We start from the raw sequence: 18,905 nt of genomic DNA on the forward strand, positions 1-18,905 counted from the left end.
TCTCTGTCTTGGTGAAGTTTTAGTATCCGACGCTACTGTAGTGTGGCGTCAACGAAGCAACGCTCTTTGATCATTCCTCGGCTATTCTAGTCGTCCTGATAGCCTCAATCAAGGGTGCAATTTCTTGAGTCTTTGACTTTGTAGCTAATCTTGGAGGCGGTGATCTAGGTCTTCGTCTTGGGCGTCTCGTGCAACGAATCAGGTGTTATACGCTATATCCCGCCATGAGCTGTTTCTTCTGCAGGCCCCCGGACCCGAGAATTATCGGGAAAAAAGGAGCGAATTGAAACATGATCTCACCTTTGATCTCTGTGCCTCTGGGCTGCATCTGAAGATCCTGGGAGTGTGTGTGCCACTGCGGCTATCCTGGGTATAATATCGGCATCTTTAATTTATTGTCCGAAGCAATCCTGAAGCTGGGGAAGATTACCCAAGGTATAGAGTAACTTTTATTAAATTAATCCCAAAGCTTGGTAATATCTCTTCTGACCATGTGTTTGTTTAATACTAAAACTCAGATAAGCGATCAATAAACGTGCCAAAATGTTTCACTCCTGGACCCGACAATGCGTGCTTGTGCCCCCAGGCGGAGCCTCAATTGCCGCTCATCGACCACAATGACGTCTTTGGGTCGACCACGAGCCGCCAAAAAGCACGCGACTCTCGCAAGCCCCCAAGCCCCAACGACCGGTCTAGATTCCCAAGGTCACGAAAAGCCCGCGCTGGCGGACCATGTTGAGGAATTCCCTTCCAGATCAAGCCACTAAGGACGAGCCTTTGTCTTTTGCCCCTGGCCCTTCCTCGCTTCCACCCCCAGGGAGCCGGGGTCTGAGTAGTCTCGATTTTCTGATTAATCATCGCAGACATAATCAATATTGTTCAACTGCACCTCGAGGCGGGGACGTCGTATGACATGGGACATGCTGCAGCTTTTTTCCTTCTCTGTGATTATAAACGAGGACCGAAGAGGATGGGGGTAGCGTTTCATGAAGGGCTGGAGTGCCACGTCTCTGAAGGGGGATGGTCCAGCTTTGTTTGGTTGAGTCCGGGGGAACCCCCCCCCCCGGTCCTGGGGGAGAAAAGAGATATCAAGTTGAGGGGAGCCCGGTTTCCGGGGAGGGGAGGGAAAAGGTTTTTATATATGTCATGAGGAGGGGAAGGGCTCAGAGTTTCTATCTTGGATCTACGGTGGCTTGACAAAGACTGACTTGAACAACAACCACTACAACAACAACTCGTCAGTTTCTCTTTCGACACTCGGATAATAGTGTATCTTGCAAAAAGAACTCTCGGAAAGTTCCTTGAGAAAGGAATCGTTAGTCAACAGCAACTCTCGCTCTTGTTCGACGCCATGCTGGTGGATATTGTCATCCACGGGGACCTCCTCTGCCCATGGTGCTTCCTCCAGAAGAAGAGCCTGGAGGCAGCAATGGAACGATATCAAGCCCTCCATCCCGAGATCGAGTTCGACGTCTCCTGGAAGCCTTTTCTGCTATATCCAACATTACGAAGAGGTATGTTACCTGTGCAGAATAACACTCTATCCCCTCTCCCCCAGCTTACACAAGTGGCTAACATCATATCCAACAGGCGACAAACGCACTCTATACGAAAAGATCATGTCCCCAGAGAAGCTCCGCATCTTCACTTCCCGTCTGCAAAAGGCCGGCGCCCGCCACGGCGTCTCCTTCTCCGTTACAGGCGTCACAGGCCCGTCCCAGCCCGCCCACAGGCTCCTAGCCCTAGCCCTCTCGACCCGGGGCGCCGCCGCCCAGGCGGCACTCCTCGATGCCCTTTTCCGGGGACACTTTGAGGCTGGCGCCGACATTGCCGACGAGGAGTGGCTTGTCAGGGTGGCGAGAAGCGCAGCCGGTCTTGATGATGTTGCTGTGAGGGCTGTCCTGAGGAGCGAAGAAGCTGGGAGGATGCTTGAGGATGAGGTTAGGAGTGCGGCTGTTGGGGGTGTCGAGGCTGTGCCGTGCGTCACGGTGCAAGGGAGGTTTAGAGTAGGAGGGTATCAAGAGTCGGATGTGTTTGAAGGCTTGTTTGACAAGATACGGCGGGAGGGTAGATGAGGGTAACGGTGATGCATGAAGTGGATATTTAGCATTGGACAATACTACGGAGTAAGGAAGGGTATATAGCCAGCCTCAATAAACTCTCATCAAGATCTCTTTATAATTTAAGCCAAAGCTCTTAAACAGTGTCCTCTAATTACTTATCCAATCCTTGTGCTAGGATCGACTAAGCATTCATTGTTTGGGGCTATTAGATAGCTAAGTAAGTATGAATAGATTGTAGGTTAAATGTCTTCCCATGACGAATAGTGTATGTATGCGACATAGACCTCGCACGCACACGATACGAAAGCGTAGGAGTTATTGGATTAAAACCGTTAGTTATCGCTGATCAAAACCTATACTGGCGCTCTGCCTTGGTTCTCTTTGTCTAGGTGTCCTTCACTGTCCCCCCCCAAGCTTAATTTGCCATTGATGCCTTTCCTTTGTCTTTTAGTTGACCAAAATAAAAAACCCGTCTACACCAAACGCCCGAAGTTGAAATACCCCCTTTCCCTTCATTCTTGGAAAACAACCGCCATAGTCCGTCCAACGCCGCGTGAATGAATGAGCCATCAACACAGTCCACACATCGTCTCTCCTGTATCGGTTCTACCTCCTCATGCCACTGTAATCTTGCATGAGATGCGCCATGTGCACGTTGGTCGCCTTGCCGATGCGCTTGCCCGCGCGGCGCTTCTGCTGCTTGGGCTTTGCCGCCTGTCCCTGCGCCGCCTTGTGCGGGTCCTCGCTCGTGGGCTTCTGTCCGACGCTGACGAGCTTGCGGTGCATGTCGTCGATGCTGGGCAGGGGCACACGGTGCCACATGGCCTGGAATTCGGGCTGGACTGAATGGTGCAGCGAAGCGTCATTGGGCCACACGTAGCGCGGGAGGTTGTCCTTTTTCGTGCGCACCACCAGAATCCGGTGTTCCTGCTCTAGCTTTGCGAGTGTATCCTCGCAGTCGGGCCAGCCGTCCTTGAGGTCCTTGACAGACACGCCTGATGCGTCCGTCTTGGCCTGGAGGTGGCCAAGTAGCGAGGTTGCGTCCTTGACGTTGGGAATGATGGGTCGGTGCGCATAGGTGCCAGTCTTCCAAGTCTGCTCGCTGAGGCTGGCATCGGGCTTCCAGTCAACACGGGGGTGGCCGCGCAGGCCCTCGGCCAGCTCGCGCTTGTGCTCCTCATCGTAGCCGCGGAGACTGAGATGATCAATAATCTCGGTGATGGTCTTTGTGTCGCCCTTCTTCTTCAGGTACTCGACGGCAAACGTCATCTGCGTCTTGACCTCTGCGCCGTAGCCCGTGAGCTGAGGCTGCGAGTAGGGCACCTCGGGCGCGGCATCTCGTTTTCGCTTGGAGCTGGGAGTGTTTGGGTCGGAGGCGGCCGACGGAGAAGGAGACAGAGGAGTCAGCGATGGCGGCGCGAGGGACGAGGCTTTGTTGCTGGACGGGTTGGAGATCTTTGCTGCGGCAGCCGAGAGGGTCCCCTTGAAGGCGTTAGCCTGCCTGTCGAGGTACGACGACATGGTGAGCGTTTAAAAAGGCAAAGGAACGGGACTGTGCAGCTCGAAGGTTTCTGGCGGATTTGTCGCTTTCGGAGGATCGCGTTAAGGAGAGGACGAGCGGAGGCGGGAGACAAAAGAGAAATAGGCAGAAATGGAGGTTGAAGTTTGGGATTGACGTTGATCCGTGAGCAGACGAGGCTGATGGGTTCTGCGACTGTGGCGTTGTAGGGCGCAGGGATGTCTTTTGTTAGTGGCGACGGGCCAGACAGAGAGAGTCCAACAGATAGTGAAGGAGGGAAAAGTGCCACGTTTGTTTTGATCGTGGTGAAGAGTGGACGAGGTTGTTTATACCTACTCTGACAAGATAGACAATACGTTCAAGTCTGAATTCATGTCACTGGCTGCCTGTTCTCTGCATCTCAGAGTCATTGTCTGTCGTCCGCACAGCCACACGGCGGCTCTTCTCAGTGTAACAATCAAGGCTGGAACTTATCGCATGGATGCATGACCAATCGTTTCGTCGATTAAAACAGTGATAGATATTTACTTTACGGGCCCCAGATTGCTTTGTTTTGCTTCTGTCTTCCATTGTGAAAAGATTCTCCCATGCAACACCGTGCTCCGTAGTCTGATGTTATCGCGCCGACGAGTTGAGTCTCGCGCCTCTCAGACTGGGTCTGCGATCCCTTATCCTTGGTCGCACGGCCCCAACAAAAAAAAAGTACGGGGGGGGGGGACACTTTTTTTGCCCAGCCGCCCGCTGTCCTCGCCCATGTCCAACCAAGCCGGGGTAGATGAGAGATTGTTTGCGCGCCGTCTATCGCCCAATTCCCTTGCCCTCATCAAGGCCAAACTCCCAATGCGTCGTCGGCCAGTGGACGCCGAGGTCGGCATCCAGGTCGTGGCAAAACAAAAAAGCTTCTTTTGTGTGATGCGATTGAGTGCTGCGCTCATGCGGAGGCCTGGGCAGCCTGAGCCTCGGCCTGGTTCTGGAGGTACTGGTATCCCAGGTAGGCGAAGAAGCCACCGGCGACGACCACAGCGTACAGGCCGAGGCCGAGGCTGGTCGAATCCTTGCCGGTGCTCTGGTTCGAGTTGACGATAGTGCGCTTGGGGCCCTCCTCGCCAGGCTGTAGAATTGCACGTGTCAGTGGGTGTGTTGCGGTGCGGTGCATACAAGGGTTGCTGGACGTCACTCACCATGCGCTTCAGCTCACCGACGTAGAGCTTGTCGAGGGCTTCCCGGGCTTCGTCACTGTGGCCGACATCCTCGAAAGCCTCGGTGCCGTCCTGGCCAGCGACGTCGAGCATGACCTCCTCACCACCACTGCAGGATTGCGAATGTTAGCATACAGGCGGTGTCGCGCGGGGTGTTTGTCTCAATCAAACGTACGGGTGCTCGTCGAGGAACTTGGTGCAGTCGTAGACCTTGTCGTGGACTACGAGGTACATGTCGTTCTTGGTGTTGTGCTCAGCAACATCCTGCATGGTGAACTCCTGAACCTGGGCCATTTTTGCGGTGTTGGGGTTGACTTGACGGTTGTCGCGAAAGGGGATTGATCGGTCTGTCGAGGAGAGGCAGGTGAGGTTGTCGTCGGGACGAGGTGGAAGAGAGATGAGCAGAGAGGAATGACGAGAGAAGGAAGAAAAGGAAGAGGGAAGCAGAAGCAGATAGAAGTGGCAGAAGAAACACAAGTCATGGATGGATGGGCAGGTCCCCTGCTAAAGACGGATGAGCCAGGGTTAGAATGGATGTACCTACCTACTTACCGATACCTTGCTCTGCGCTACGAATACGCTATGCGGACGGGTCACAGGGCGTTGAGTGGTCCCCGTTCCGATGGACCTCTACAACAAAAGCCGATGCGAATTGATGGGGGGGCAATGACAGCGACATTTCTCCCTCTAGTACCCGGTCCCTGCGAGAACAGGTACTTTTTGCCTACGGCTCTTCTCAGAGTCTACTTCTACAGAGGGTCCCGGTGGGCATTGGCACCGCGTACAAAAGGTTACGCTCTTCTCAGCGATGCAATGGATGGTAATGGCTCATAGTGGCCACGTCTTTCACCACGAGCCGCCAGCAGACGCAGACGCACATTAGATGGAGCTCCATCTCCTCTCGCCTGGTACGACCCGGCCAGCTCAAGTTCCGACCCCATCCACTTTGGCCAGTTCAAGGGACCGTCTCCATCACCTGGAGCCATCTCCAGCCAATTGCGCGAGTCAAAATTACCGTCCTCGATCCATGATTCGTCCGCGGAACTTTTCGTCTTCCATTTCCCTTTCCAAACTCTCCAGGGGTTGACCACTTTTTTTTCTTCTTCTTCTTTCTTTGCTTGGGTAGGGACCTCCTTAGTTAGCTAGCTCTCGGACAGCAGAAGGGAGCAAGAGCCGCTGCGGTTCCCGACTGAGCAATGTGCTACCGGCGGCCGTCCCAAGTACGAATACGGTGAGATCCCGTCGGCACACACCGTCATTTCAACGGCGGGATTCCATCTCATGCCTACCGGCCGGGCATGATGGTTCCGAGCACCATGCCATTGGCATCTTTTCATTCCGAAGCTGTGCCCTGTTCCTGCTGGCTTATATCCGCATCTTTCCGTCCATCCGTTGTCGACAGGTGTCATCATCTCACCATCTGCTAACATCACGACTCTCGAGAATGGCTTCAACTCCCGCCCACGTCTCCCCTCCCCCGCATCTGACAGGACAAGCCCAAGATAAGGCAAGATAAAGTGCCTCGTTGCGCACACTAAAACCCGGACTTGTTCTCCGTGCTCGCCGCGGGGTTCCTCGGATCACGGCGGCCCAGGGAGGAAATTGCCGTTTAGAGACAAGGCAGCCGAACTCTATAGATACCGTTCAACTCTCTCTCCCAGAGTCTCCCACTAGAGAAACAATACCCGGACACCTTGCCGACCGTCTCTTACTTGTCCGATTCCGAGGGAACCCCTCCTCTCCCATCCATTACCAAACATCCATCCCATCAGCTGTGCTGTACCCCGCCTTCCGACGGGAAGCGCTAGGGCCGTTCACGCATCTTGTGATTGTGCATTGCCGTGGCTTGTCAAAGGTGAAGGAGGGACGTGTTTCCGTGTGGGCAGATACCGATTCCCGATTCCCGAGGAATAGATGCTATCTCGATGCTCGCTCTCAAATCTTTGCCTCTTGCGGCCCACTCGATGCATGATGAAGCCTCCCTCGCTCGAGTTCCTTGCCTTTTATAGTAGTGAAATGGAGACTACCCCATTCTTGCTCCTATCATGATCGGTTATGTATGGCCGGGGAAACGTCACCTGTTTTGAGTCAGGCCGATACATTTGACGATGAATCAAGGTTGGTGATCGCAACTTATGCATGAGGCTTGCCAGGCTGTCATCCAGCTTCTGCTCGTCTAACAACCATCGCAAAAACCAGACTAAACTGGGAAGCGTTACTCATCCCAGCAAACCCAGGCAACCCCGGATTGATTATCGAGATAATCAGGTCTCTTGCCAGGTAACTTGAGTGGACCAACGCTCGAGTACCGGTAAGCCGCTTCCCGAGACACGGCCTCCGGTCTCCGTGCCCACCTGAATGCATCATCCTCATGGCTTACCCCCAGGGCCAGGGGCGTGAACGCAGACATCCATCTGATCAAGACGAACTAAACCAGTGTGACAATTGCTCGAAGCTTGTCCTCTACGCTCTTTGAGTTGCTACATCTTCAAATCTATCCCTCAGATCCGACACCCAAGCCAGACACAGGAAAACCAGTCAGTCTATCGTCGCGAGCTTCCACCACCAATGTCCTGGCCCAGCCGGTAGCTCGTCACACGATCCCACTCAATCTTCTGCCTCGTCACCGGCAGCTGTCGCCGGAGGCCCTTGAAGGCGCCCTCGCTGAGGCTCACGAAGCCCTTGTTCAGCTCCTCCTGGTACTTGCGCTCCGTCGACGAGATCTCCTTGACGACGCCGGCGCCGCTGCCCGAAGGGATCGAGCCTGAGACGGGCTTGTTGGTCAGGAGCCGCACGTTTCCGTCCTCGTAGTAGTGCACGTCGACCTTGATGGAGCCCTCGAGGGTTCCGGACGAGGGGTCGAAGATGTAGAGCGATCTCCAGCGTCCGTTCCTGTGGCGGGTCAGCTCGGATCAGGGCCAAGGCGGTTTGGCGAGATTACCAGAAGTTGTTGGGGCTGTATTTGTTTCCGACGATGATGACTGCAATCTGCGAATCCGACTGGATGGGGTAGACTCCGTATGCGGCATTGGGGAAGTGCTCGCTGACGTAGGCGCTGAGGCTCTTGAGCGTGGATTTCCTGGCATCTGTGAGCTTTTGGTCGCATGTCGATAGATTAACACTTACACAAGATCCGTTTGAGGGCCCTCAAGGACATGGCTTTGCACGGCGCTGGCTTTCTATCCTCGTGTCAATACCCCAGGTCGCTCATATAGCCTCCTGAGCTTACCTGCGTCGCGTGGTTGAAGGCGAAGCTGGAGGAGCTCTCAACATCGTAGTATCGTCCGTCTCCGAGGGAGTTGTGGGAGCTGATAATGACCTATCCCAATACTCAGCATACAAAGTCCGCCGGAATGCCGGATCAGGGGCCACCCACTGGCTGGCTGCTGCCGGGCAGCTTCACCGTAACAAACTGCTCCTCGTTGTACTTTTCGAAGGCGGGCGCGAGGTCGGAGATGATGTCGGGGGACGAGATGGCGAGGGCCTTGATGTCTGCCAGCTTGGAGTCAATTCACTCGTCGTTGATCAATCGTGACTGCGGTGCAAAGTACCTGCGACGACATCGGCAAGCTATCCTCATTTGTTAGCTGATGACATGACGTGGAGCTTGCTGAGGAAGAGTCAGTACCTCTCCAGGAGGAGCGCCCTCCACAAAGGACGAGACGGTCTCAATCTCCGACATGGTGTAAGTTGTTAGAGATGCGCAGGAAGGATCGGGAGGAGAGCGATGTAAGGTGACGGCGATGGCGTTTGAGGCTCAATGCATCGAGTTCTGAAGCACGACCCATAGGGGGAAACGGGAGGCGGGGCGAATGCTCGACGAGCTTGGGTGGGGCATGATGAGGTGCGTTAGTGGGGTACATGCACACCGCCCCTGGCTTTGACGTCAGAAAAGTACCGTCTTATTACGCGCTGTCTTGATTCTTGGGATATCTTCAAGCTCTTCAGCTTCTGTCTAGAAAAGCTACGGCCGAGTCCAAGTATTTCTTGGTCCCTTTTTCATACATGTTTACTCTTAAGAAGCCCCAGCTGATATTTCACAGTCAATGTACCCCTGACCTTCCTCTAACTAATAGTCTAAGACCCTCTTGATGTTGTCATAGATTCCTAGACGACACTGTTAGTGGATGTGCAGTTGCGAATCAACACCATGGATACTCACTGGCAACATCTGGAAGATGGAACTTCTCAAAGATCAGGGGGTTGTGGATACTCCATCCCGCAACTCGAGCAACGGGGGCTTCCAGTCGAAGGAAGGTATCCGGGTCTTCCTGAATAGCCGCAGCAACCTCTGCGCCGATACCTGCGTTGACCATAGATTCATGGACCACCATGACTCTTCCAGTCTTTCGCACACTCTCAAATACTGTCTTCTTGTCCCAAGGATACACCGTCCGGAGATCAATCAGCTCGACGGAGATGCCCAGGTCTCGCTCCGCCTGCTTGATAGCGGACTGGCAGAGGTACAGAGGTTGGCCATAGGAAATGATAGTCACATCCTTGCCTTCCTTTAGAACCTCGGCCTTTGATAGTGGGAGCTCATACGCTCCCGTGGGAACCTGCTCAACGGCGGCGCGGTACAGGATCTTGGGCTCCATGAAGACGCAGGGGTCGTTGCTGCGGATGGCCGCGAGAAGAAGGCCCTTGGCTTGGGCTGGAGAGCGTGGCATGATAACTCTCAAGCCTGGAATATGGGTAAACAGGCTTTCGGGTGACTGGGAGTGGTACAATCCGCCGTGGCCGACACCGCCGCATGGCATGCGAACAGTCAGGCCGCCCACGCTCCGGCCACAAGTTCCATCACGGTATCTGAACTTGGCAGCCTCGTTCACGAGCTGGTCGAACGCCGGGTAGACGTAGTCGGCGAACTGGATCTCGGCAATGGGTCGCATGCCCTCAGCAGCCAGTCCGATACCAAAACCCATGATGCCTTGTTCTGTCAGGGGGGTGTTGAACACTCTTTCAGCGCCGTGAGTATCTGCGAGCTTCATGGTGCATCTGAAGACTCCTCCAAAGGCGACATCTTCGCCGAAAACAACGACCGACTCGTCTTCGGCGAGGGCAATGCCCATGGCGTCGTTGATGGCCTGGAACAGGTTCATCTTCTTTGTCGGGCCATTGCGGATGTCCTCTGGGAGCTCCTTGCTACTTAGAGCTGCCTGGGAGCTATGGGCAAGCAGAGGAGTCGTGGCATAGTCGACGGGAAGGTTTAACCTGGCATTGGGAGGATGTGTCGAGTAACAGCGTCTTACAGGGAGTCGAATAGTCGAGGCTCCAATGGCCCTCCTCAGCTGGTGTACGGCACGGTGCTTCATGTCGGATCTGGACAGGCTTCACAGGCGCGGAAGGAGGAGATAAACGGTGAGGAATTCACAACAAACAGCATAGCAGCAGCGGGCAAAGGTAGATATCCCAAGGGCTGATGTCCTCGGCGTCGGTGATGTCAAGCTCGGTTTGCTACGGCCCCCGCGCGGTTGACGGCTTTCATCGCCATCGGTAGCCATTGACCCAAGCCTCGACCGCCTTGACCCCAGATAAGCCGCTGATAAGATTGTTGCCCGGTCGACAGCCGAGTGGCGCCAAGATCCGCCAAGGCTGTCCCCAAACAGGAAATATGTCGACAACGGGGTTATGCGTCGTCATCGCCGTCTGCAGCTAAAACCTTCTTGAATGGTCGCCGTGGCCTCTTTTTTGCCCGGGGTCGCATTCTAGTCTCAGCTGCCGCAATTCTCAACATGCCAGAGTCGTCACGCCCTTCGCGGTCGGTGCGACCGCGAGAGCGAGATCGACAACGGAATGGGCAATCGTCGAGAAAGAATGCACACAAGAAAAAGAGGTCGTCAGGATCGCGCCGACCAGCTTCGGGGTCGGAAGAGGCTCGGGATCGAAGTTCAAAGTCGTTATCAGCAGGGGCCCTCGCCGATCTGGACAGAGAGAATGCGCGCCAAAAGAAACGAAGTGAACGAGCAAGTCGAGCCAACAGAGACGAATCCCGAAGACCAGTCCGAGCCAGCCACGATGAGCATCGAAGAAGAGATCGGGATCGGGAACGTGACCGAGATCCAGATAGGCCACGAACTCACCGCAAGGGAAAGAAGCGACGAGTTGTGAGCGGAGCTATCATGGAAGAGGGAAGAGCACAAACTGAGCTGAGAGGTGGGGGAAGCATCGATAGTCTCGAAAAGGACTTTTACCAAAGGGAACGACCGAAAAAGAGCAAGAAAAAGCTATGTAAGTGGTATTCTCTCGCTTCTGCGAGCCTAGTGCTTACATGGATACCAGGGATTGCTCTTGGTGTTAGTGCTGTCGTCCTCATCCTCATCATCATAGTGGCAGTGGTTGTGAGCAACAAGAACAAAGGGAAAGGAGGTGGTGGTGACGATAGTGGTGGTGATTCAGACAGCTCGAGCGGCGACAAATCAGGCCTCGATGGCATGGACCGCAAGGATATACCCGACAAATGGAAGAACACATACCTCGATCCTTGGACATGGGAAACGACAACCGACTTCAACGTCACATTTACCGACGAGATGGTTGGAGACTTGCCAGTCATGGGCCTCTACGACGACTGGGACGATTCGGCACGGGCAAACGACAAGGTTCCGCCACTGAACAAACCATGGGGTTCTTACACCGAAAAGCCTGCTCGGGGAGTGTGTATCGGAGGGTGGCTCTACCTGGAACCATTTATCACGCCGTCTTTGTTCAACTACGACACTGATGAAGGCATCGTTGACGAATGGACATTGTCTGAAAAGTTGGGTGCCGATGCGGGAGAGACGCTGGAGAAACACTACGCATCGTTCGTTACAGAGGATACCTTCAAGGACATCGCCGCCGCCGGCCTCGACCACGTTCGAATCGGTTTCAACTATTGGGCCGTCCAAGTATATGATGGAGACCCCTACGTGTTTCGAACCTCGTGGCGATACCTGTTGCGTGCCATCGAGTGGTGCCGCAAATATGGGTTGCGAGTAAACCTGGACTTGCACGGTATTCCTGGCAGTCAGAACGGCTGGAACCACAGTGGTAGATGGGGAAACATTGGTTGGTTGAACGGAAAGAATGGAGACGAGAATGCAAAGCGAGCTCTCGAGATCCATGACCGGCTGTCCAAGTTCTTCGCCCAGGACCGCTATAAGAACATCATCTCGCATTACGGCCTCGTCAACGAACCTCGAATGACCTTTCTGGAGACGAGCGAAGTCATCCAGTGGACAGAGGATGCGTATAAGCTTGTGCGCAAGAATGGCGTCAAAGCCCTTGTTGTGTTTGGAGACGGTTTTATGGGACTTGACAACTGGCAGGGCTTGATGACTGGCTACGACGACATGATCTTGGATGTTCATCAGTACGTCATCTTCAACGAGAATCAGATCGACTTTACGCACAAGGAAAAGGTCGAGTACGCTTGTAAGGGGTGGACGGAGCAGGCTGAGAGGAGCATGGATACAACGACAGGTTACGGACCAACCATGTTTGCCGAATGGTCACAAGCCGACACAGACTGCGCCAAGTTCCTCACGGGCGTGGGCTGGGGCAACAGATGGGAGGGCACGTACGACACGGGCAATTCAAACACCTCGATCTTGACGCCTCGGTGTCCCACCAAGGACAAGAAGTGCTCGTGCGACCAGGCCAACGCTGCCCCCGACAAGTGGAGTGACGAGTACAAGAAGTTCCTCAAGATGTTTGCCGAGGCCCAGATGCACAGTTTCGAGAAGGGCTGGGGCTGGTTCTACTGGACATGGAAGACGGAGAACAACTACCAGTGGAGCTATGAGGCTGGTCTCAAAGCGGGTGTTTTGCCTGAGAAGCCCTGGGATCGTGATTTTGACTGCGACAAGGATGTTCCTGATTTCGAGAAGGATGGTCTGCCAGAGTATTACTAGGAGTTGGAAGACTGGTAATTTGCGCACATATATATATAGTGGAGGATATACCGAGCAAGGGGGCGTGATTTCAGGCGTTGGGGAAGTATATGGGGATATAGAGAACATACGCGCAGGCCGATATACGGGGCCGACATGAGTTGACTGATCAACGTATTACGAGAGGAACTTGTCTGGAAGACAATGTATGTAGAGAGTCATAGTCTGAGCATAAATGAAGCGTCTTGATTTACACCCCACTTGTTTGTGTAGATGTTGTGTCGATGAGGGCAGTGAAAGGTTTCGATTTACCCACAAACCGTCAATGTTGCCTCACAATGGCCAATCTATCCTTCTTTCGGCCAAGAACACTGCAGTTTGTTTTTCTGGAAAATCGATATCAATGTCGCCTAGAAAATTGCGCTTCTGGTCATGGAGGGCGGGAGTTGACGTCGACATTGGTGCGAATGGCTCGCTCCTTCCTCGCCGGGACCTCACCCCAACTGGGCACCTTCCTTTTTACCCTTCCTTCCACAAAATGATACTTGCTTGGCTGCGACACAAATTTCTATCCTCCTCTTCTCTTATTCCACAACCTTCACCTCCATTCTCCAGTCCACTTCTCCTTACGACCCTTCAGTACTGGATTGTTTCTCTTCGGCCCCTGGTCCCCGACCTTACAAACCTCATGACCCCGGGTGGCTGTCAGTCTTGACTCTGCCAACCACTTAGGTTGCCGGCTTCTGCTCCCCATCCCTGGCATTTTAGAGGCTCGCGTCATATGTACAAACTAGGATACGTTACGCACCATGGAAGGCATCCCCAACTACCTCCAGTTGAGCAATCAACGTTTCAAGTGCTTGGAGGGCTTCGGGGGTGATGCTCAGGGAGATTCTGTCAGGTGTAACCCAGAGCGAGCCCGCCCCTGATAGAAGGCGAGCAATAGCGATTCGAGTCCCCCTACCCTCGAATCTCGTCAATATGCGTCCTGGTGAGTGGGAGGATGTTTCGGTAACATCGTGGGGACCACTTGACCCGATACTTCGACTGAGCTCTCATCTTTCTGCATTTCTTGGAGTTTCGAGAGATCATGTACCAAATGGCCATGCCAGGGATGGTAAAGAAGCTGGACGAGGCCCTGGGAAGGGGACTGAATGTTGAGAATAAGGATGGAAAGAGTATCAGTTTCCAGGTCAGTGGATTTGACTCACGTTATCACTGATTAATTGGCCTGAGAGAATTCCTTGACCCCCGAAACAGGGGTAGAGACAAGGCGGCACTTCAAGTGCAGGGTCTCAAGGGCGTGATGAAGTTTATATACCAAATACCTGAAACTACCATTCTCTGCGTTCTATTCAATTGTCAGTGAGCTGCGCTTCTAAATCAGGTTATAAACATGCCTTGGCTCGGCCTCGCGCCGCCCTGCGTCGACGGCCAGGCACAAAGGGCAGAAGGACAGTCAAGATATTTGTCTACTTTCAGTTGATGGTGTTTGAAGAGGCTGAGTACCGTCGGATGCTGTGTAAAGCTAGAAACGAATGAATAGTGTGTTTGGTAGAGAGCTCGAGGTCAGTGATTCACTGTCAAACCAAGTTTGCCCATCTAAACCACAACTCAAACGCAGCAAACTCTTCAGAGTTCTTTCTCTTGTTTTACAGTGAGGCACCACCAATTTCCCAGAGAAAAAATTATGTCAAGATACAAAAAGGCAAAAAAGTACGCGCTGGATGTGCACCTCGAATTGACCTCCCGATCGCAGTCCCAACACACATGCTCATCCGTCGGCGGTTCTCTTCCCCGTGTTGGCCCCCGTCAGAACGAAGACTTTGACCATTCGACCACTCTCAGTACTCATCTTTACTTGTGGGAGCGTTTTTCTGAGCTATAAAGGTATGAAGTCTTGCAATGGGTTGCCGGTGATGGGCAGTGTTGGTGCTTGGTGGATGGTTGGGATGAACTCCAATACTGTTCAACCATTGGTGGGTCAAGACTGTTCCTTTAATGAAGAACTATTAAATAGTTTCATTTTTCTTGCCTCTTTTAATTCTCATAGAGAAAAGGGGGGTCTAGAAGGACATGTTCATTGATTTCACCTTTTGAGGTAGTGGAGTTTGATCGTGCTGTGAAGGCACAAAGTACTATTATCTTTGGCTTACGCAGTCTCGTCAAGTCAGACACCACAGAACATTAAAAAGAATGGGCAATATAAGCTTTGAATATTCATAAATTTAGTCTCGCTTCTAGTAATATTGTTTTGATTCCTTCTAAATATTGTCGTGAGATTATCCTAAGAGTTCAGTGCGAGTATCACTATCGCCATGGAGCGACCATGGCACAAAAGCAGCCCTTTTCCTAGCTTCTTGGCAATCTCGTCAATTCGCATATTGCAGAATGCATTCAAAAGAATGGACCTCTCAGCTCGTGGCTGGAAATGGTGGCGTGGGTGGCCTGATAAACTCCGATTTCTCAGTCGGCGATATCTTCACCCCTTTGGTCCCCGAATTGGTTCGGCGACCATGGCCAGGGCACATTCATAATCTCGCCGGCTTTGTCTTGATGCTTTCCAACTTTGCATCCCGAAAAATCGAATCATGGCCTTGTAAGCAAATTCATCATGAGTATTCGAATATGGAAGAGTCACTCGTCGCTTTTCGCGAACTCGCGGTCGGTGATATATAAGTCGCTGTTGGGTGCAACGGCTGGAACGAGATTATATCCAGAGTCATCAGCACACATACAATTCAGTCAGATATTTTCGCGACAAGCATCTTCAATGTCGCCTAGCAAACAAGTTCTCATCGTCGGCGGCGTGGCCGGCGGAATGTCCTGCGCAACTCGTCTGCGCCGCCTGGACGAGGACGCCAAAATCACCGTCGTCGACAAAGGACCATACGTCAGCTACGCCAACTGTGGTATTCCATATGCCCTCGGCGGTGTGGTTGAGAGCGAGGGAAAACTCCACGTTCAGACTGTCGACAAACTCAAAACTTGGTTCAACATTGACGCCAGGACCAACACTGAGTTGAAGTCGATTCAACGAGATGAGAAGACGGCAACTATCCGTGATCTATCATCTGGGGAAGAGTCTTCTGTTCCGTACGACAAGTTGGTACTGGCCTTGGGAGCTGAATCTTTTGTTCCTCCGATTGAGGGGGCCGATTCTGAGCACGTCTTTACGCTCCAGACCATCCCCAACCTTCAAGAGATCCAGGGCATGATCTCCAACAAGGGCTGCCGCCGAGCTGTTGTCGTCGGCGGTGGCTTCATCGGACTTGAAGCAGCAGAGAACCTCCGTCGACTGGGCATCGAGGTGACGATATTCGAATTCGACCAACACGTCTTTCCCGTAGTGGACCCCGAGATTGGAGAAGTGGTTGACGAGGAGCTCCGCAAGAACGGTGTCGACCTCAAGCTCAATGCCCGAGTTACAAAGATCACCAGCGCTTCAGACTCTGAGCCTTGCTTAGTCTTTGCTGAAGGACAAGAGCCTGTTCCTGCAGACTTGGTCATCATGGCCGTTGGAATCCGCTCGAGGACTGCCATTCCCAAGGAGGCGGGCTTGGAATTGGGGAGAACAGGGGTCTCTGTCAATGAGTTCATGCAAACCTCGGACCCAGACATTTACGCCGTTGGCGACATGGTCGAGACTCTCAACCTCGTCACTGGTCAGCCAGCGCAGACGGCCCTAGCAGGACCAGCGAATCGTCAGGGTCGTCTTGTCGCTGATCACATCTCGGGCAAGGGGATCAAGTATCGCGGCAACCTCGGCGTCTCTGTCTGCCAGGTCTTTGGCAAGACGGTCGGCATCGTCGGTCTTTCCACACGAAACCTCGACCGTCTGGGTATCAAGCACGAGTACGTGACGGTACACCCTCCTCAGCATGCAGGATGGTACCCCGGAGCGTCGCCCTTGACGGTCAAGCTGGCTTTCGAGATCCCGAACGGAAAGATCCTCGGCGCTCAGGTCGTCGGCAAGGAGGGCGTGGACAAGCGGATCGACGTGTTTGCTACGGCCATGCGAGCAGGGATGACGGTCGAGGATCTCGAACACCTGGAACTGGCGTACGCGCCTCCTTACGGAGCGGCCAAGGACGCTGTCAATATGGCTGGTTTTGCAGCGAGCAACATCGTGCGCGGTGACGTGAAGCTCGTCCATGCCGGAGAGTTTGCCAGGGGAAGCCGCAAGCTCGAGGACTTTCAGATCATCGACGTGCGAGGTGCTGAGGAATACAGCCAAGGTCATCTAAAGGGGGCAAAGAACATACCTCTGGTGAACCTGCGCGAGCGGGCAGACGAGGTCGAGCGAGGAGTCCCAACGATTGTCCACTGCAAGAGCGGGTACCGCTCGTACGTCGGGTGTCGGATTCTGGCGCAGAAGGGAGTCGATGTGTATAATCTAGACGGGGGTTACAAGTCGGTGTTGGATGGAGGATACGTCACGATTCAGGAGGCATAGACATGTTTCGAGGCTCGGAAGCCCCTTTGTATATTATGTTTTGCTTTGCTTTGCTTTGCATCTGTTGAAGGAATGTGTAAGAGATTCTGTTCACGTTATACCTTGTCGAGGTCACTCGTGATATCGCAGTTGTCGTCTCGTTGCCGTCGTTGTTGTTGAAACTGAATACCTCAATGCACTTTCTCAGATTCACCAGCATCGTCATCATCACCAACATTGTCGAGGGGCGGAGGACAGAATTCTCCGTTGTTGGACCAGGCTGTCGACGTTGCTCTCGAACCGGACTTTTCCTGCTGCTCCTGTGTTGAAAGGGGCCACACACACACACACACAAACACGTACACACGCGATATCATCATCACTCATTTCATATCATCACCATCATCAGACAACTTGCAACACCAAGTACCGGGCCTTGGCTCCTGCTCCTCTCCGGTAGTCTCGGACCTCGGTGGACAAGACCTTGATCTTGGCCTGGTCGGCGAGGTTCTTCACGTGGCCCTCATATCCGCCGCTCTCCCAGATCTCGGAGATGACGGTGGCGACGATGTGGCCGCCTGGCCTCACAACACGCACGAATTCACTGATGGCCTCGGGTCCGACATGGGACTGCGTCAATGTGCCAACACAGGTCACGACGTCATAGGAATCATCTCGGGCGGAGAGAGGCCGCGAGAGGTCTGTCACGTCCAGGGCGCGGTAGGCCTCGGTAAGCCGGGCCTCCTCGAGCATCCCGGGGCTGAGGTCGACCCCGTCAATCTTCTTCGCGCCGAGACGGGCGAGGAAGGATCCGACGAGGCCGGTGCCGCAGCCGGCGTCCAGGATCTCAATGTCCTTGTCGATGGTGGCGGTCCCCAGGACTTGGGGGACAAGGGCGGCTGCTGTTGCTGGGGCGATGTAGTCTTGGTTCTTCTGGTTGAGTTCTTCGTTGTACGTCTTTGCCCACTCGTCATAGACGGACCGAGTATGGTCGACAGAGGTGAGGGAGTAGATGCGGGGGAAGTAGAGCTGGGAAGACATGGTGATGTGAAAGGGGGGACTAGGTAATCAATCAATTGAGAAAGCAGGGGAGTTGTGTAGGCAGAGTGAATTGGGCTGATGATTCAATCCCATCAACTCGAGAGAAGAGACCCCTTTTTAAGGACATCTCTCACCCTCAAATCCCGCCTTCTCCCCGCATCTTGTAGGGTCTGAGATGACGTTTGGGCGTGCTCGTGTATGCGAATCCATTGGTGGATTGAGGGTTTTGCTGAGGCTCGGCATAGCCTAAAGGAGCGATCCGAGGTAACCGCGCAAAGGGAGATTAACGACGAGGTAGATTTACGTCCAGGATAATAAGTCTGTGTCAGAGAAACTGTCCTTGTCGCGTGGAATACGACGTGGTTGTCTTGGTCGAGGTTGGGGGTGGTGAGGTCCGAATCGAGCGACTTGCTGGATCTTGGGTTGCACAGAGGGGTTTGGTCGAAATGATGAAATAACTGACCAATGCTGTCGAGGAATCTAATCTTCTGCCTGGGCATTATATCTGCTTGTTCAAAGTCAACGCGTGTCTTGACAATTGCACGATCGAGTGCCTTGTTTTCTTTGCCCAGAAACATTGAGTTGTTTGTTTCATGTGATACCTTGCTCCTGGCAAAACAATACGCAGTCCCGCCCGGTCGCAACGATCTTAGCCTAAAGAGGACCCTTTCATAAGCTTAAAGGCCTAAAGGAGAAGTTAGGAAAGTTTAATAAAGACATTGGATTGGCATTGGAAGAGCCGTACCTTGGTTGCAGCATCGCTAATGCTGCGGG

General features: G+C 53.4%; 8 protein-coding genes across 8 annotated transcripts; 3 read left to right on the forward strand and 5 right to left on the reverse strand.

Annotated features, from left to right (window-relative positions):
- Positions 1-1,351: 1,351 nt before the first annotated feature.
- Positions 1,352-2,075, forward strand: NCS54_00390200 (DSBA domain-containing protein; the record flags this gene model as incomplete). Its single annotated transcript, XM_053149457.1, has 2 exons — positions 1,352-1,514; positions 1,591-2,075. The coding sequence occupies 2 exons, from the start codon at positions 1,352-1,354 to the stop codon at positions 2,073-2,075; spliced, it is 648 nt and encodes a 215-aa protein (XP_053005432.1).
- Positions 2,076-2,669: 594 nt separating this feature from the next.
- Positions 2,670-3,584, reverse strand: NCS54_00390300 (Transcription initiation factor IIE subunit beta; the record flags this gene model as incomplete). Its single annotated transcript, XM_053149458.1, has 1 exon — positions 2,670-3,584. The coding sequence occupies one exon, from the start codon at positions 3,582-3,584 to the stop codon at positions 2,670-2,672; it is 915 nt and encodes a 304-aa protein (XP_053005433.1).
- A 929-nt stretch (positions 3,585-4,513) lies between these two features.
- Positions 4,514-5,275, reverse strand: NCS54_00390400 (Cytochrome b5 heme-binding domain-containing protein; the record flags this gene model as incomplete). The annotated part of the gene is made up of 3 exons (XM_053149459.1): positions 4,957-5,275; positions 4,764-4,890; positions 4,514-4,693 (listed from the first exon to the last, which is right to left on the reverse strand). The coding sequence occupies exons 1-3, from the start codon at positions 5,073-5,075 to the stop codon at positions 4,514-4,516; spliced, it is 426 nt and encodes a 141-aa protein (XP_053005434.1). The 5' UTR covers positions 5,076-5,275.
- Positions 5,276-7,324: 2,049 nt separating this feature from the next.
- NCS54_00390500 (F-actin-capping protein subunit alpha) lies at positions 7,325-8,463 on the reverse strand (the record flags this gene model as incomplete). The annotated part of the gene is made up of 6 exons (XM_053149460.1): positions 7,325-7,673; positions 7,723-7,860; positions 7,908-7,960; positions 8,011-8,100; positions 8,158-8,280; positions 8,410-8,463. The coding sequence occupies 6 exons, from the start codon at positions 8,461-8,463 to the stop codon at positions 7,325-7,327; spliced, it is 807 nt and encodes a 268-aa protein (XP_053005435.1).
- Positions 8,464-8,850: 387 nt separating this feature from the next.
- Positions 8,851-10,096, reverse strand: NCS54_00390600 (Hypothetical protein; the record flags this gene model as incomplete). Its single annotated transcript, XM_053149461.1, has 2 exons — positions 8,851-8,888; positions 8,944-10,096. 2 exons carry the CDS (start codon positions 10,094-10,096, stop codon positions 8,851-8,853), a joined length of 1,191 nt encoding a protein of 396 aa, XP_053005436.1.
- A 420-nt stretch (positions 10,097-10,516) lies between these two features.
- On the forward strand, positions 10,517-12,676 carry NCS54_00390700 (Cellulase domain-containing protein; the record flags this gene model as incomplete). The annotated part of the gene is made up of 2 exons (XM_053149462.1): positions 10,517-11,012; positions 11,064-12,676. The coding sequence occupies 2 exons, from the start codon at positions 10,517-10,519 to the stop codon at positions 12,674-12,676; spliced, it is 2,109 nt and encodes a 702-aa protein (XP_053005437.1).
- A 2,752-nt stretch (positions 12,677-15,428) lies between these two features.
- On the forward strand, positions 15,429-17,111 carry NCS54_00390800 (Rhodanese domain-containing protein; the record flags this gene model as incomplete). Its single annotated transcript, XM_053149463.1, has 1 exon — positions 15,429-17,111. The coding sequence occupies one exon, from the start codon at positions 15,429-15,431 to the stop codon at positions 17,109-17,111; it is 1,683 nt and encodes a 560-aa protein (XP_053005438.1).
- Positions 17,112-17,495: 384 nt separating this feature from the next.
- On the reverse strand, positions 17,496-18,131 carry NCS54_00390900 (Methyltransf-25 domain-containing protein; the record flags this gene model as incomplete). Its single annotated transcript, XM_053149464.1, has 1 exon — positions 17,496-18,131. The coding sequence occupies one exon, from the start codon at positions 18,129-18,131 to the stop codon at positions 17,496-17,498; it is 636 nt and encodes a 211-aa protein (XP_053005439.1).
- Positions 18,132-18,905: the final 774 nt, after the last annotated feature.

This window comes from Fusarium falciforme, chromosome 3, assembly GCF_026873545.1.
Source record: "Fusarium falciforme chromosome 3, complete sequence".
Lineage (NCBI taxonomy): Eukaryota > Fungi > Ascomycota > Sordariomycetes > Hypocreales > Nectriaceae > Fusarium > Fusarium falciforme.